The sequence below is a fragment of the Polypterus senegalus genome, chromosome 18, assembly GCF_016835505.1.
Source record: "Polypterus senegalus isolate Bchr_013 chromosome 18, ASM1683550v1, whole genome shotgun sequence".
Taxonomy (NCBI): Eukaryota; Metazoa; Chordata; class Cladistia; order Polypteriformes; family Polypteridae; genus Polypterus; species Polypterus senegalus.
In genome coordinates, this window is record NC_053171.1 from 74068087 (window position 1) to 74085842 (window position 17756).

The 17756-nt window shown below is 41.2% G+C and overlaps 1 protein-coding gene across 3 annotated transcripts in view; it reads right to left on the reverse strand.

Annotated features, from left to right (window-relative positions):
* Positions 1-2622: 2622 nt before the first annotated feature.
* Positions 2623-17756, reverse strand: part of cadm3 (cell adhesion molecule 3) — a 197722-nt gene continuing 182588 nt past the window's right edge. For 2 of the 3 annotated variants that reach the window (XM_039741404.1, XM_039741405.1), the window contains exons 6-11: positions 13877-14044; positions 13629-13719; positions 7013-7185; positions 5611-5739; positions 4616-4741; positions 2623-3980 (exon numbers count right to left, since the gene is read on the reverse strand). In XM_039741404.1, the coding sequence (XP_039597338.1) occupies positions 3862-3980; positions 4616-4741; positions 5611-5739; positions 7013-7185; positions 13629-13719; positions 13877-14044 (806 nt within the window). In that variant the 3' untranslated portion in view covers positions 2623-3861. The remainder of the gene's footprint in view (positions 3981-4615; positions 4742-5610; positions 5740-7012; positions 7186-13628; positions 13720-13876; positions 14045-17756) is intronic. The other variant, XM_039741406.1, reaches the window with a different exon arrangement.

Here is a 17756-nt window from a genome sequence, read left to right on the forward strand (position 1 = left end):
CACACTTCCTGTTCCTCCTCTTGATCCCGGATATCTGATAGTCGTAATCAGGCAAATGAGGACACACATATAGCAGCAAGGGGTAGGCACATAAAGTGATTAATGCTTTCATTAAAATCCAAAAATGAAAACAGGGCAGTGCATCAAATCATCTTATAAATAAAGAATCCATAAAAAAGTGAACTGTGGAGGTTAAAATCCAGAATAAATAAATCCATCAAAATGAAGCTAAAATCTCTCCCAGGAGGCTGTCCTTTAAAATCCCTGAGCCCTGGTGCTTCCCTTTAAAACCGACGTCTCTCTTCTGTCTTTTCCTATTTGTAGCACACAGGCCCGTCATCCAATGGGCACAGACCACCCTCTGTTCCTGCTCGTGTCCCATGGCGTTCCATGGGGTGCTGCTGAGCCTTCACTCCTTTGACTCCTGCTGCCATTCCCTGGCCTTGTGGGGGGAGACCCCCGGAGTATTGTGGGTGCTCCCTCCCTCCAACCTTCAGCCACATACTCCATCCCCGGGGCTCCACTCCCATCTGCCCGCTCACTCACTTTCACCCCGGCTCTCTCTCACTCATTTCTGCTCTTCTTTCCATCCTTTAACCTCCTCTCTCATTCTCTTTTGAACCTTTTTCCTTTGCTTCGTTTCGTCTTTGCCCTCCTCCTGCATTGGCTCTCCCTCATATGCCTCGATTGGGCGCAGCGCCTCAATTGTGTGCCACGGGAAGCCAATGGAACAATCAAGGGGGACCACACCCTCACTTGCAGGCGCGTCTCACCCCATTTACTCCACCAACCTCCTGCAGCGGCGTGAGTGCGCACACCCACGGAGATCGAGCCGGCCATTCAATTATTTCTGTATTTAATATCCGACCACTCGCTACTCGATGGACCCTCCACTCCACATGGTATTATATGCTTTATCTTGAAAACAGAGTAAAATATTTCAAACTAAATAAATAAGCAGGTCTGACATGTGTGATGCGCCCATTGATGTCATGCCCTGCCCATCCCAGGCTTTAGCATCATGCAGGGCGGTCTTAGCACACGGGCATGCTGGGCAGTTGCCCAGGGGCCCCATGCTAATCTACGTATGTATTTACATTTTTATTCCTGTGAGTGGTTGTGTAGGTAGGGGTCCCAGTGCACTGCTTTGCCCGGGGGCCATTAATGCTGTTAAGACACCCCTGGCAAACTGGAATCAGCGTCATGGCTGCTGTGTGTGACTTTGAATGCTGGGTGAGTTTAGGAATCTCAAGAAAAAAATTGGGGGATCCACAAAAACAAACCATTTCAAATGTGTTTAGTTTCATAAGCAATATGGCTTTTATTTGTAACGTTGTATTTGTTTGTTTTTTTCTATACATAAAACAGAAATTACAACCAGATTGAAAACAGGAAAAAAAAATAAACTCTTGCGTGTGTTATTTTACATAGGTCAAACATAAACCATCCAGATGATATGGGCACAGGAGGAAAAAGAAAATGAACATTTAAATTTACATAAAACACCAGGACGTTGAAAACATAACCTTTTTCCTCAATATATAAAGAAAGGGTCAAATACTGAGGTTCGGACATTATTATTTAGGGTTTTTTTTTTTTCCCCTTTGAACTGCCAATGCAAACACGGAGTCCAGTTAACGTCACTTTATTTGAATCGTCTGATGGGACACGAGGCCTCTGCGGCCTGCTCGGTGACAGCGTCTCGAATTCATTAAACGTCGGGACAGTTCACTGTGGATAGAGGAAGAGCTGTCATAGGAAGATTATTAATGCAACGTTCTTAAAATGAAGGAACAGGTTTTAATCAACACAATGTAATAATTAACAACAAAAATCTCTTTAAACAGGCATATATGACACAGAGAGAGCGACTTAAAAAAATATCAATCAAACTGTACAATGAAAAATGTCCAAAAGGTAAACATCACATACAATATTCTTGGGTCTAACTGCTAAAATGAACAAGTTAGTCATACAGTAGATATTACATTTCGTACCACTTTTAGCCATTTTTGGGTGTTCGGATAAATCTTGCAATTTAGGCTTGCATTACCTAATGACGCTGCACCCATGCTGATGCAAAGTTACAAAACCACCTCAGTGTTTGGCTGTTGATTAAAGAAATGAAATATAGTCCTCATGATACAGGTGTGTGTGTATATATATATATATATATATGTATATCTATATATATTGAAAAAGGAAGACTGCTTTGAGAAAGAAAGAAAGAAAGAAAGAAAGAAAGAAAGAAAGAAGATAGGAAAAGGTCTTTGACAAACTTCTAATCTTCAGCCAAATCAAGCACCCACTCACAAATTATATAACACAACAATAAAAATAATAACTAGACTAAATCTAATAAAATTATTTGCAGTAGATAGTTTTTGTTGAATAATTTCCAGATAATCCATTTAGATATGTAATAAAAAAAACAGGCAAGCATTATAATATATACTTATATATATACTGCGTTACCAAAGGAAGAGATTAGATAGATAGATAGATAGATAGATAGATAGATAGATAGATAGATAGATAGATAGATAGATAGATAGATAGGAAAGACAATATATAATAGATTTGGAAAAATTAATATAATAGATAGATAGATAGATAGATAGATAGATAGATAGATAGATAGATAGATAGATAGATAGATAGATAGATCGCATATTTACAGTAACTGCCAGGACATCAAATTGTCTTTTGTAATACAAAGTTATGTTGTATACAACATGTTTTTCCCGTCCACTTCTCCAGAATGCCTCCGACCGGCATGGGAATGTATCATTTTTAGTATTTATGTTCCTAATATATGTTGAAGCCATTTAGATGAAAGATTGTGCCCTTCGTGACATCACAAGGAGCATCCCTGCTTTCAGCTGGCTCACTTTGAAGTATGATCCCGAGACCTAGGCAGACATTGGCTACTCTGTATGAATGACCCCTCTAAAAGAAGACATTCCCCTTTTGAAAACAGATATCGCTCTCCTTCTGTGCCTGTCAGACAGTTAGTAGATGATCCTCGTTGCCACGCTGCAGAAGCTGGTTCTGCGTGATTTGTTTGCAGATATGTAAGACAAATGCAGCTGAATGGGGAGGGGGAATAAAAGTGAGACCTGCAGAAGGGGCACAAAAGGGCAAATCCCATGCATCTCTACAGAACACAACAGGTGGATTTCCTTTCATTGGTTTCTTTAATATGCTACTTCTCATCTACTTATGGTCACCTGTGGGACTCTTGACAGGCCACCTGAGCCACGCTTATCTTTGCTTACCCGCCTGACATCATGCTGTGATTTTAGGCAAAACTGACGGCATGGCTTCAGGGCATCATAGTAACGCAAAGATGTGATAGAGTTAAGGAGGATAAAAACAGTTTGGTCCAATCTGACTGCCCCCAGCAGAGGGGAATCAATACATTTGAAATTGAGGGCTGCCTGTGTCCTGTTTGGGTTAAATCTGTTGGCAGCCAAGCTGGCAAAGATCTGAATGTTGTGTCCATAAGTCCGTCTCGTACAGGGGAAGGTAGTTCAAAAACAATGAAGAGTTAGTTGCATATGCCTCGAAAGACAGACAGGAGATAAGAGATTGGATAGATAAGATAGATAGATAGATAGATAGATAGATAGATAGATAGATAGATAGATAGATAGATAGATAGATAGATAGATATGTTTGTTGACCAGCTAATTAAGGACCGACACTGCACCCCCAACCCCCACCCCCCCATGTTTGACTGTCCTCGCCCATTTCTGGCTTATTTCATGTTGTTTCAATCTCCTCTTGTTTTGTTTGTTGGTTGTTGTTGTTTTTATTTATCACACTCCTGTTCCTTCCTCCCTTGCCCTCTCCAGTTCCTTAGATGAAGTACTCCTTCTTGTCCTCCACACCAGCCTGTCCCCCTTCAGCATTAATGATGGCCGTGTCTGCGTCTGCGGCGTCGTCTGAGCCCTTCGCTTCATGCGTCAGGTAGGTGCCTGTTGGAGACAGAGAAGGTAACAGCAAGTTAGTCAATCAGGACCCCCAAACCACCCCACTCCCTGCTCTCACTTAAGCCAATATTCAGCATAGGCAGGGTTTATCAAGAGGAGGACAGTGAAGGCCATTTACAATAGGAGGGTATGTCTCTTTTGTTGGAAATGCTGCCCAGCTTGTGCTGTGGTGTCTTTCTCACCCATTCTGGGCACACGTGACAAGAGTGCTGCTAAGTATGAGGCCTATCCTCATACTTTTTGGCTTGGAAAGGCCATTTTAAGCTGGTCAGACAGTTTTAACAAAGGCATTTTAGGCTTTTATCAAAGTGATTTTATAGGTTCAAGATGGACGCCCTGTCCAGACAATGGGGCAGTGTGACTTGTCGACAGCCTGCATGTTAGTTTAGCCGCTGACCTCATGCCAGTCTGTCATATTCACACTGTAGTCATCGCTCAGCACAACACCAGTGACCATTTACTTAGTTTTTATTAATAGGACACAACAATTAGTAGTGCAAATGGGAGCCACATCTCCAAACCTAAGTGTGAGCATGGAAGTTCAGTGCCAGGGGTGAAAGAAGTCATGTTTATGAGGAACGTACCTCATGAAGGGCCATGAAGGACTCAAAACAGTTTACCTTTGTGTCTGATGAGGTATCGCCCCAGCACTATGAGAAGACAGAGCAGGATGAAGACAATGACGGCCACGACTCCACCGATCACCGCGTGATCTATACTCGAGGATGCAAGAATGGCACTGGGATCTGGCAGAGACAGACAGAGCAGTCAGCGGTTGTCTCATCTTACAAAGACAGTACCTCACAGACAGAGAGAGACAGAGAGAAATCCGGGAAAACAGTTTTAGACTCACAGACAAATACAAACAGGAACAGGCACAAGGAACACCTTAGACAAAGATAGACAAAGAGCAAACCAACAGCGAGACAAAATGAAAGTGATAAGTAAATAGGTACGAGCCAGTGGAGACACAGAGAGGTAGATGCAATGGAGAATGGTACCTGTGACTACAGCGGTGGCATCTGACCGGTCAGTTGGCATGAGCAAGCAAAGGGGTGGGAGAGAAAGAGAGAGAGAGAGAGAGAGAAGGAGAGGGAGGGAGGGAGGGGAGGTGGGAAGGGAAAGGACGGGATGGTGGAGTGGACAAAGCATCAAGGATGGTGATGGGTGGGTGGATGGATGGGGAGAGGGGTGACAGAGGCAAAATGAAACATCTGATTTCATATGTCAGACAAAATCAGAATCAACAATAAGAGACATCATGGAATGGAACAAGCCGGGCACTCATTCGGTCTGCCTGCCTGCCTGCCAGTTATGTGCATGACATGACCGCTTCTCTCTCCCGTCACAAAATGGTTCTTTCAGGTTGCCATCCAAATTTTACTTGACTTGACACCCTTTAATGGCTTTTTCTTCTGTTTCTTTTACAGCACTTCCAGCACAACCTTAACACGGCTCAGGGGCTCCATTCCTAAAACACCCAAAGTGTGACCGCTAAGGACCACAATCGCTACGCACACAGCAAAGAGCCACTCGGCCTTCCCATTGCTTGACTTCAACCCTCTTCCTTTTCTCATACACTCTCTCATTCTCTCTTTCGCTCTCTCCATTTTACCTGCTCTCCCAATGGTATTGCTCCTGGCCGAGCTGGCAGTGGGCGAAGGTGACTCCCTGGCTGGTGGAAGAGCGCTGTTGACACTGGTGAAGGGAAAGAGCGAAGGGCGAGAGAGGGCAGCATGGACATCTGGGAGTTGGAATGAAAAACAATGAGATGGAGGGGGGTGCACAGACATGAGAGGGTGAGCAAATTAGAGATAGATAAATAGATAGATAGATAGATAGATAGATAGATAGATAGATAGATAGATAGATAGATAGATAGATAGATAGAGTATGAGTGATGGATGCATTGACACAGCAGCGGGAAAAAGTAATCAGTTACATGGGATGAAGACCACAAGGAAGGGATGGTGGGTAAAAGAGCAAACAGAAACATAACCAAAATAAATTAAAATGAAATTGTATGAATTCAACCAACAAAAATCAAGAAGATGGAACAGAGCAGCTTTATTCCTTCATCTTCCTCCTCCTCCTTCTCCCCTCGCCCCTGATCTCCCCAAGTTCGTCCTTTAGTTTCCCCCTTCCCCTCACCCTGACTGACCCATAATTCCTTTGGGCGGAGGGGCTGGGGTTTGTTCATTGGCTCAGTGAGGATTACATTTTAGCTTTCAGGGCTCCCTGTATGACCAGTAGTTGACCAGTAGTGGCCTCACTTTCGGATACTGGGGTCAGAGGAGGAAAGAGTGAGAGTGAGAGAGAGACAGGGATACAGACTGAAGGAAGTAAAGAGATCCGTGATGGACAGAAGGGGATGAGTTTGTGTTTTCGGGTGTGTAGTTCTGCTTATACTGTACAGTATGTTTGACTGACCACACCTGCTGCCCACCTGCAGACCCTGTCCCCATTTTCTCCATTCTCTCTCTCACTCTCTCTTCTTTTTCTTTCTCTCTCTCTATATATATTCTCTACTCCTCAGAAAGTCCTGGAGTCTGCCCTATAGCGCTTTACATAACTCATGATCCAACCTGCTTCTCTGGACCCTTCCTTTCATCTCCAGTACTTCTGTGCTTCTGAAAAAGGAACCAGACAGATAAATTGAAAGGCAGTGAATGGGACAGAAAAACAGACTGAGAGGCAGACAGAAAGATAAATGGACAGGCAGGCAGACGGAAAGACAGAAAGAGCGCTTCAGGCAAATTGCCAGATAAATCTCAGAATAAGCAGCAATGAGAGGAAAAAAAGCATTCGGGCAGAGAGAGAAAGAGAAAGAGAGAGAAAGAGAGAGAGAGAGAAAGAGAGAGAGAGAGAATGAGAGAGAGTCTCGAGAAAAAGGACTGAAGTGCGACTGAAGCCCAGAGAATTTCAGCCAGGAGAGCGGCCCTCGGAGCGACCGAGCAACCACCGGTGCTTCTCATCTGGAGAAAGTCACGTCACGGCCACTTAGTAAAAAGTCGTACCTTGCACGTAAAGCTTGTGTTCTGCTGATCCAGAGCCCATTGAGTTGGACGCCTTGCAGACGTAGACGCCATTGTCAGACTTGTTCAGAGCTTCAAATCGTAGAAAGTTATCGTCTGCCTTTGCTAGCACTGGAAGCACACTGTCCTGCTTACTCCACTCAAATTTGGAAGGTCTGAGGGGAAGAGATAGAGAGAGACAGAGCGAAGGACAAAGAGCACAGTTTTAGTTTTTATTATAACAAGCTCTCCAATACACTGTCACGTCAAAGCTTTTGGCAGCCATTGAAGTCAAGCACTGGAAAAAGCAGTTATAGAAACGATTAATGGGGAATCAGGAGTACGGCGCCAACTCCTACCTGCTCTGTGCCATAGAGTCCCAGCTCTGAAGGTGTTTAATGAGAACAGATGGACTAGGATTTGTTTCATTTCCATCTGTATCACTAACACTCTGCATCACGGTTGTCTGAAGATGAAAGGCGGTAATAACAACAATGCTAATAATAAAGGCTGCAGAAAGGCAGCAGTGTTATGATTATTCTTAATAAATACAACAGGCTGAAGAATGATAACAATGCAGATTAGAAAGCAACAGCGGGCAGAAGAGGGCAGGAGTATCTAAAAAGTAATACAGTCCATGGAACAAATTCAAGGAAGAAATGGCAACAGGGCCTTCCATTAATTACATAATAATATTAGTAGGAAATATTGCAGGCTGAAAAAACGCTGCACACAACGGCAAAAAGAGCCAGCCAACATACTTACTATAGCAGTCAGGGTATGGTAGTGCAATTCACAAGAGTGATAATCGTGAATATCTAATTTGAAGGGTTTAAGCCTCAGCTTGATGTAATTGGCATGAAATTTGGTGTTAATTTTAGGCACTAATTAAGTTTTAGTTGGCACAGATAGATAGATAGATAGATAGATAGATAGATAGATAGATAGATAGATAGATAGATAGATAGATAAAGGCACTATAGATAGATAGATAGATAGATAGATAGATAGATAGATAGATAGATAGATAGATAGATAGATAGATAGATAGGAAAGGCACTATATAATAGATAGATAGATAGATAGATATGTGAAGGTGATGTATTACAGAAAGATAACAATGAAAGGCACTATATCCATCAATCCATCCATCCATCCATTATCCAACCTGCTATATCGTAACTACAGGGTCAAGGGGGTCTGCTGGAGTCAATCCCAGCCAACACAGGGCACAAGGGAGGAAACAAACCCCAGGCAGGGTGCCAGCCCACCACAGAGGCACTATATTAGACCAACAATTATACAGTAAACTGGTACTTTATTGTAATAATCACACGCACCAATGTGTCTGATTAATGTAACACATACACCTTTAGGATTTAAGGTAACCAAAATATCTCACTCCAATTATATTTAAAATGGAACCTTTTTACCGGGTGACACAGTTGCTTGGAATTTGGCTTGGTGATACATCATGGATATAACAAAAAATTTAATCTAATTAACAGCACACTAAACAATCTCTCACACGGTCACAACATTATATGCAGCAGTGGTGAATGATAATATTTTGCACAAATACATAAAACAATTTGGCAATGCAGGAATGTATTCATGATCAGTAATATTTAGTATAAAGTAACCGTATTGAGAATAAGCAGCCCTGAATACTGTAATGTTTTACTGCCTTCATTCAAATCAGGACAGCAAGGACAGTAAAACTAAGAAGTAAAATTCCAGTCCTTAAGTCACTACAATGGCTTCCAGTTCATTTTATGGACACATTTAAAAAGCTTGAGTTGGCATATAATAACAGCTATTACCTTACCCGCCTCACTAATGCCCATATTCCATGGCATACATTGTCATCAAGAATCAGGCCTGATTATAATTCTAAAAACAGATAACATTGATGAAGTGTAAGAGGCACTAAACATGAGGCCTCCAAACTCTACAAACTGATCATTAGAGACTTCAAAAATGTAATCCATGCTTAAAGACCCTACTGATTTGTTTACCTGTATTATGTAAGTTTGTATTTATTTTTTTGTAATTTTTTATTTGTTTATTTTTTTCTTTGTATTTTTTTCTTTTAACGTCTTGTAAAGCACTCTGGGCTACATGCATTGTATGAAAATGTGCTACATAAATCAATGTTGTTGGTGTTGATCTAAATTTGGAAAGGCCTCATTGGCCTTAGCATCTAAATCAACATTGAAAATGCAGTTTTTCCACAGAGCAGACATGACACTAGCATTGCTGCCAAGGCTTCTTATTCCTCTGGTTAACGACTGTAGCAGACATTTCGAGTGAGCCTTACCAAGTCTTTATCATTCTCTTCCTTTTCGTCCTCTCCTTCTCTTGACATGATTGTCCTAATCTTGCTCTCCGTCCACTTCTTTCCTATTCTTCACCAAACCCATTGACGTTTTGCTGCACCTCACTGCACTGTGGGAAGCCCTCAGAGGAGCTGAATGACCACTCGGCCATACTAGGCTCACCCTGACTTGTGCCCCAGGGGTTTATCTTTGTGGATCTGTGTAGACAGGAGTTTGTTTTTTTCTGGCTTGGCATAATTTATCATCTACTTACTAACTACAAGCTTTCAGAAACCAGGGGCACAACTGTACAAGGGCAAGGAGTACATCATGTAAGCGGATCTGTGTACTCCGTTCAAAAAAGATAAAGTTCTGCATTTTAATACTTTCTTGTTTATCAGGGTGCTGGAGAGTGATGTGACAGTAACACTGCTCCTACATTTAAGCACTTTAGGAATCCAAATAAAAAAGGTGTGTGTCTGTATTTCTGTTTGCCTCCTGCCTACAATTTCTATTGTTTTTGTTTTTATTGTGAAATATTTTGTGCTTAATGGTTACAACGCAATACAGTTAGGTCCATAAATATTTGGACAGAGACAACTTTTTTCTAATTTTGGTTCTGTACATTACCACAATGCATTTTAAATGAAACAACTCAGATGCAGTTGAAGTACAGACTTTCAGCTTTAATTCAGTGGGTTGAACAAAAAGATTGCATAAAAATGTGAGGCAACTAAAGCATTTTTTAACACAATCCCTTTATTTCAGGGGCTCAAAAGTAATTGGACAATTGACTCAAAGGCTATTTCATGGGCAGGTGAGGGCAGGTCTGTCGTTATGTCATTATCAATTAAGCAGATAAAAGGCCTGGAGTTGATCTGAGGTGTGGTGCTTGCATGTGGAAGATTTTGCTGTGAACAGACAACATGCGGTCAAAGGAGCTCTCCATGCAGGTGAAAGAAGCCATCCTTAAGCTGCAAAAACAGAAAAAACCCATCTGAGAAATTGCTACAATATTACGAGTGGCAAAATCTACAGTTTGGTACATCCTGAGAAAGAAAGCAAGCACTGGTGAACTCAGCAACACAAAAAGACCTGGATGTCCACGGAAGACAACAGTGGTGGATGATTGCAGAATCATTTCCATGGTGAAGAGAAACCCCTTCACAACAGCCATCCAAGTGAACAACACTCTCCAGGGGGTCGGCGTATCGATATCTAAGTCTACTATAAAGAGAAGACTGCATGAAAGTAAATACAGAGGGTGCACTGCAAGGTGCAAGCCACTCATAAGCCTCAAGAATAGAAAGGCTAGATTGGACTTTGCTAAAGAACATCTAAAAAAGCCAGCACAGTTCTGGAAAAACATTCTTTGGACAGATGAAACCAAGATCAACCTCTACCAGAATGATGGCAAGAAAAAAGTATGGAGAAGGCGTGGAACAGCTCATTATCCAAAGCATACCACATCATCTGTAAAACACGTTGGAGGCAGTGTGATGGCTTGGGCGTGCATGGCTGCCAGTGGCACTGGGACACTAGTGTTTATTGATGATGTGACACAGGACAGAAACAGATGAATGAATTCTGAGGTGTTCAGAGACATACTGTCTGCTCAAATCCAGCTAAATGCAGTCAAATTGATTGGGCGGCGTTTCATTATACAGATGGACAATGACCCGAAACATACAGCCAAAGCAACCCAGGAGTTTATTAAAGCAAAGAAATTGAAAATTCTTGAATGGCCAAGTCAGTCACCTGATCTTAACCTAATTGAGCATGCATTTCACTTGTTGAAGACTAAACTTAAGACAGAAAGGCCCACAAACAATCAGCAACTAAAAGCCGATGCAGTAAAGGCCTGGCAGAGCATTAAAAAGGAGGAAACCCAGCATCTGGTGATGTCCATGAGTTCAAGACTTCAGGCTGTCATTGCCAGCAAAGGGTTTTCAACCAAGTATTAGAAATGAACATTTTATTTCCAGTTATTTAATTTGTCCAATTACTTTTGAGCCCCTGAAATAAAGGGATTGTGTTAAAAAAATACTTTAGTTCCCTCACATTTTTATGAAATCTTTTTTTTCAACCCACTGAATTAAAGCTGAAAGTCTGCACTTCAACTGCACCGGAGTTGTTTCATTTAAAATTCATTGTGGTAATGTACAGAACCAAAATTAGAAAAAAGTTGTCTCTGTCCAAATATTTATGGACCTACTGTAACTGTATTTGCTCAACGTCAGACTTATTTGGACTGAAATAATAAAGTATTACTATACCAGAAAAAGATATCACTAACCACAATAAATCTGCACTAAGAAAAAGCAAACAATATGAGGAAGATCATTACAATCAGATACAGAACAGTTTCAGTACCATATGGCTACTGATCACAAGCATATCAACAATAAAAGTAATACTGCTACTATTGAAACACAGATATTGTGAAAAATCAAAAGTGTCAGTACTTTCATTCATTTCATTTCATTTCAAAATTCAACAACATCATCTCCTGACCCTAAGTGGGACTGAACAGACCACAAAATCTGCCCTAATATTATTAAAGCTGTACTGTATTTGCAGCATTACTACCACAATTTTTCTGTCCCAGAAGTCTGTCTCTTAATATAGAAAGTTGCTATAAAAATAAAATGTATTATTATTATTATTATTATTATTATTATTACAGGAAGGCAGCTTTATCAGATTATTTTCTGGCACTATACAAAGCTGCCAGTAGAGGGCAGGAGTAAACTAAGAAAAACTGCTCAAGAGGAGCTCAGAAAGAGCTCAATGAAGACAGAGCCCCAAAAAAATCAGAAACAAGCCTGCCTTTTAGTTGGAAAAATCCTTCATTTGTATTCCATAATTTAGGATTATCAAAGTGATAATAAATAATGAGCCTAAAGCCTAAAACGTAATACAAAACTCCTGAATGAAAAGCTGAAAGCAGCTCCTCATACAAGATGCGCACACATCACAAATCCTCCAAACTCAACTTGTTGTCAGAACGTCTAAAATAAATCATGTCAGCTGCAATGCGGCTTACCACAAGGGGTACATATGATGGAAACAAGGAAACACTTCTTCACACACAGGGCCCCCGGACTTTGGTTCAGGACAGGGCTGTCTTAACGTATAGGCACAAAGGGCACTGGCCAGGGGCCCCAGGAGTATAGGGGCCCACGATGATTCTGTTATCTATGTACAGTATGTTTCTGTTTTGCTATCAAAACAGGGGTCCCTAGCGCATTACTTTGCCTGGGGGGCCTATGATGCTGTTAAGACAGCCCTGTGACTCCAGCCATGTTACTAACGCCAGCTGCATTGGTTGATAAATGAACTGAAGGATAGCTGGAATGGTGAACCTCCTAACCCTCTCCTTCGGGACAAGTGATCTTTGTTAACTATAAAAAAGCCATTTCTGCCCCATAGAAGAAATAGTGAACTTCAGTGCTACTTGATCGAGATGAATCAGATTCTACAAACAAAAACCTGCTGTGTAGAGGGATCATTGGCAACACCTTCCAGTTAAGCAGAAATACGGGTGAAGTCTCCTGCACATTGAAGAGGGCAGGGATGGCTGATAGAAAACTGCATGCGATACAAGAATTTGGTTGGGGGTGAAACTGCCACCCAGGAGGTTCCAGTGCTCACAGATGTAGCAGTCAGCAGGACTTTACTGGGGCTCAGTGACAAAGTGGCTAAGCTAAAGTGTTGCTGTGGCATCACTCAGATGCCTATTCATTCGATGGCCTGCCGTCTTACTCTGCTCTACTCCTTGGAGTCTCCTTCACGACTAATATCAGCCACTCTAGATGAGGTCACCTTGTTCCTGACCATTGTCATTCTCACCCTCCAATAACTTTCTGAACCTGTGCCAGTGGAATACACCTGACACTACTTCAGCTCCCGGATGCCCCACCACCAAAGGACGTGGATGCGAAAGGCAAAAATGCAGAAGAGAGTTGGCTCTCTGCCTCTCTGTTCACCTTGAAAAGATTACCACAGCCGTTCAGCCTAATGTGGAACATCTTCAGCCGTATCATTCAGTGAGTCCCTGCAGTTCACTGAGCATTTCCAGATAACCACACCGGAGATGGTGTCTCTGATCCAGCTTTGATATTCTTCTTCCCAAGTCCACCCCCACCACACACTCAAGATGTAGTCATATGGACCCTTGATATCCTCTCCACAGTACTCTACTGGGCACTCACCTTTACACAATGAAATAAAGCAAACTTTCTAAGCAGAATACGATAAAAAGTAAAAGATAATATAATAAAATATTAAACTCGTCTTACTCTGGGTTGCCATAGCCATGGCATCGCAAGTAGAACTTCTCCCCCTCACGAGGCATGGTGGGTTCTGGTTCAATAGTTACTGAAGGCTTGTCTGAGGAAGAGAGAGAGAATGGTAGGCTGTAAATATGGAAAACCTCGACACAAGTTGCAAGCAGGCAAGTAGCTGACAAGACTCAGTATCAGATTGGCTAGACAACTAAATGAACCCCCTCCACCCCCTCGATAATGACAAAGAAATAAGCACTCACATTGAACCCTAATGTTCTGCTTGCTTGTCTTCTCAGCCTGCTGCAAGGATGGATGATCAACAGAGCAGGTGATGTCCACATTGTCGTCTGCCTGAGTGACGTTCAGCTCAACATTACTGATCACGGTGAATGTCCTGCCATTGGAGTCTTGTTCTGTATGACTTTTGCCTAAAGAGAGAAGATATTGAGACAAACCATATACCGTAGATTCAAGTCAGTGAAGCCAAGGGACACCACCCTGTGTGAAACCCAACTGCACTGAGGGCCACACACTCACTGCAGGCTGATTTAGAGTCTCGACCTAATCTTTATGGAGTATCGAAAGGAACCCAAGTGTAATTCAGAACATTAGAGTAAGTGTCACGAGGAGAGGTTCTTGAGCCCAACAATCTTGACATTTCTATTCATCCAATTTCTCCAAATGAACATCAAGTTAAGATTTGAAGATCCCTAAAGTTATACTCTCTACTACACCACTTGGTAATTTATTCCATATATCCATGGTTCTCTGCGTGAAGAAAGACCTCCTAACATTGGTGATAAATTTGCCCTTTACTGGATCCCCCGTGTTCTTGTTGAAGAATTCCTTGTAACGTAAAAGCTGGGATCTACTGGACTAATTCCCTTCATCATTTTAAAAACTTTAAACATGTCACCTTCTAATCTTCATTTGCTTAAACAGAAGATTCAACTTCTTCAATCCCTGCTCATAGCTTCATACCTATCTGTCCCAGAATCCTCCTAGTCTCTCTTCTCTGGTTTTTTCTAGCGCTGCTATGTCTATTTTGTAATATGGAAACCAAAACTGTACACAGTACTCCAGACGAGGCCTCGCCAGTGCATTACGCAGCTTCAGCATAACCTCCTTGGACTTGTACTCCACACGTTAGGGGTGCTAATGTAACATAACATCGTATTAGCCTTCTTGGTGGCTTCTGTACATTGTCATGACGTAAACAGTGTCTAGTCCACTATGACTCCCAAGTCCATCTCATAGGTCCCAGTTTTAGACCTTGCACTATACCTTAAGAAGAAAGGTGCTTAGTTCAGTACATATAAAAACACTTTTCCCCCATATTTTCATCTCGCCAATGCGGAAACTACAGTTCCTATTAGGCAGCAGGAGTGCACTGGGGATGATGGGAGGATGCCTCTATCATTGTGCACAAAGGTTAAATATCACTTGAAAAAGTGGGATCGAATCTAAGGCTGCAGCTACAGCGTTTTCTTCTCAGCTAAGTTACACTACCTGTACATTATTTGTTAATGTATAAATCTATAAGTCTTTTTGTCTCATCATTGAGTTGTGTTTAGCCATGTTGAATTTTCAAAAGACACTGGTCCCCATTTGGTCCATTTCCTGAGATTTGGAAAATCGCATGTGAAACAAATTCTGTCTGTAACTGTATGTGACGTTACATTTTTCATAACCAACACTGTGAGTTTCAGGCCAGGTGAAGACAGTGACAACCTGCTCTGTGATAGATAAACGTGTCGATAGCAGCTTGATTGCACTGTGTGCGTGTGACACTAAATCTGAAATTAACTGATGACACAACATTTTTATCAAAGCAGCACCTTATACATTTTGAAAAATCCAACACTGTTGTACACCTGCATATCGTTACTAAGTGCATTAGAGATACGCCTTGATGAAACATAATGAAGCGTGACTTTCAGAGCATGTTGCTTTTCAGAACGGTGGATGGCGTACTGATTCTTTCTGGCAGACATTTACTGATGTCCATTTCCTGATGAGGCAGTTATAATATTAGAATGTGATATACAACACTGTGGACTGAACAGACTTTGAATGATGTTATAATATTATCAAATGCTGCTACTGTCTAATAATATGGAGCCGTCCTTCCGCTATCACCCACTAAGGATGCTGTCACGCCTCAAAGCACACACTGGCTGGTCCTGTAGGTTTGCAAGTAGATCTTGTGAAGGACAGCCATCTCAACCAGAGCTTCTTCCAGCTTTGGGTCTGTTGTTGCCAGCTCCAGCACCCTACAATCCTCTTAATCTTCATTTGCTTAAACTGAAAAGTCTCAGCTTTTTTAATCTTTCTTCATAATTCATTTCCATGTAGCCCTGGAATCAGCCTTGTCACTCTTCTCTGGAGATTTTCTTGTGCTATGTTCATTTTGTAGCCTGGAGACCAAAACTGCACACAGTACTCCAGATGAGACCTCACCAGTGTGTTATAAAGGCTGAGCAGAACCTCCTGTGACTTGTACTCCACACATCAAGGCGCTATATAACCTGACGTATTGTTTGCCTTCTTAATGGCTTCTGAACACCATCTGCCAGTTGATAGCTTAGAGTCCACTATGACTCCTAAATACTTCTCATAAGATTCTCAGACCTCCCATTGTGTATTCAAACCTAACCTTTACTTCCTACATTTACTTACATTAAATTTTATCTGCCACAAACCTGCCCAAGCCCGTGTGCTGTCCAAGTCCCTCTTTAATGATTCAACAGAATCTAGATAATCTGCCAGTCCACCTAGCTTGGTATCACCTGCAAATGTAACCAGATTGTTGTCGAAATCATTTATATATATTTAAAACTAGCAAAATACCCATCAGGCAGATTGTTGTCGAAATCATTTATATATATTTAAACTAGCAGCAGAGAAGTAGTGTGTTAAAGAAGTTATGAAAAGAAAAGGAAACATTTTAAAAATAACGTAACATGATTGTCAATGTAATTGTTTTGTCACTGTTATGAGTGTTGCTGTCATATATATATATATATATATATACACATACATACATACATATATACACATATCTACATATATATATACTGTATAAAGCAAAATCCCCGCGCTTTGTAGCGATGAAGAACTGCTTTAAAATTTTTATTAAGAAGAAAAGAAAACCTTTTAAACTGAGTGAATATATACCAATCGGAATATATACATATATATACATATCTACATATATATATACATAACATATATACACATATCTACATATATATATACATATATCAACATACTGTATATATACACATACATACATACATATATACACATATCTACATATATATATACTGTATAAAGCAAAATCCCCGCGCTTTGTAGCGATGAAGAACTGCTTTAAAATTTTTATTAAGAAGAAAAGAAAACCTTTTTAAACTGAGGAAAAATATACCAATAACTATCTGTTAAGGATCTCTTTGTATACCATGTTGTCAGTTCAGCAGTCCGGTTGTAATATGACCAAGCTGTGCACTGAGCTTACTTTTGAGAATGCAACGTATAGTTGTCCAGGAGAAAAGCAATGTTGCCTCAAATCAATGGCAACCTTTTGTAGGGTCTGTCCCTGAGACTTATTAATTGTCATCGCGAAGCAGAGCCTTACTGGAAATTTGAGGCATTTGAATTGAAATGGGAGATCAGAGGGTATAACGGGTATGCAAGGAATATATTCAGAGTGGGGCGCTCAGCTGTTTTTTTGTGTAGCTGCCTTCACACAGCTTCTCTGCTGCTTTATAAATGAACGCCATATTAGGCCATCGTTTCTCCTTGCTTCGCGGTTCTGTACTGTTTTATTGTTCGTTTATTACGATTGTTACAGTTATTATGTAGCTATTCGAGACTTACTTTACTGTTCAGGTACCCATTTCCTTTATTTAATCCGCGGCTTGTACGCTATTTTTTGTTCGTTTATTACGATTATAGATATTTATTGATTCCCTTCTTTAGCTGACTGCCTGCTCATATAAGGCGCTCCGCTGGTTTTTTGTGAAGCAGCCTTTACACAGCTTCTCCGCTGTTTTATAAACGAACAACATACTGTATAAGGCCATCCTTTTTCTTTGCTTTGCCAAGGAAGCTGCCTTTCTATTTAATAAGGCCATTGTT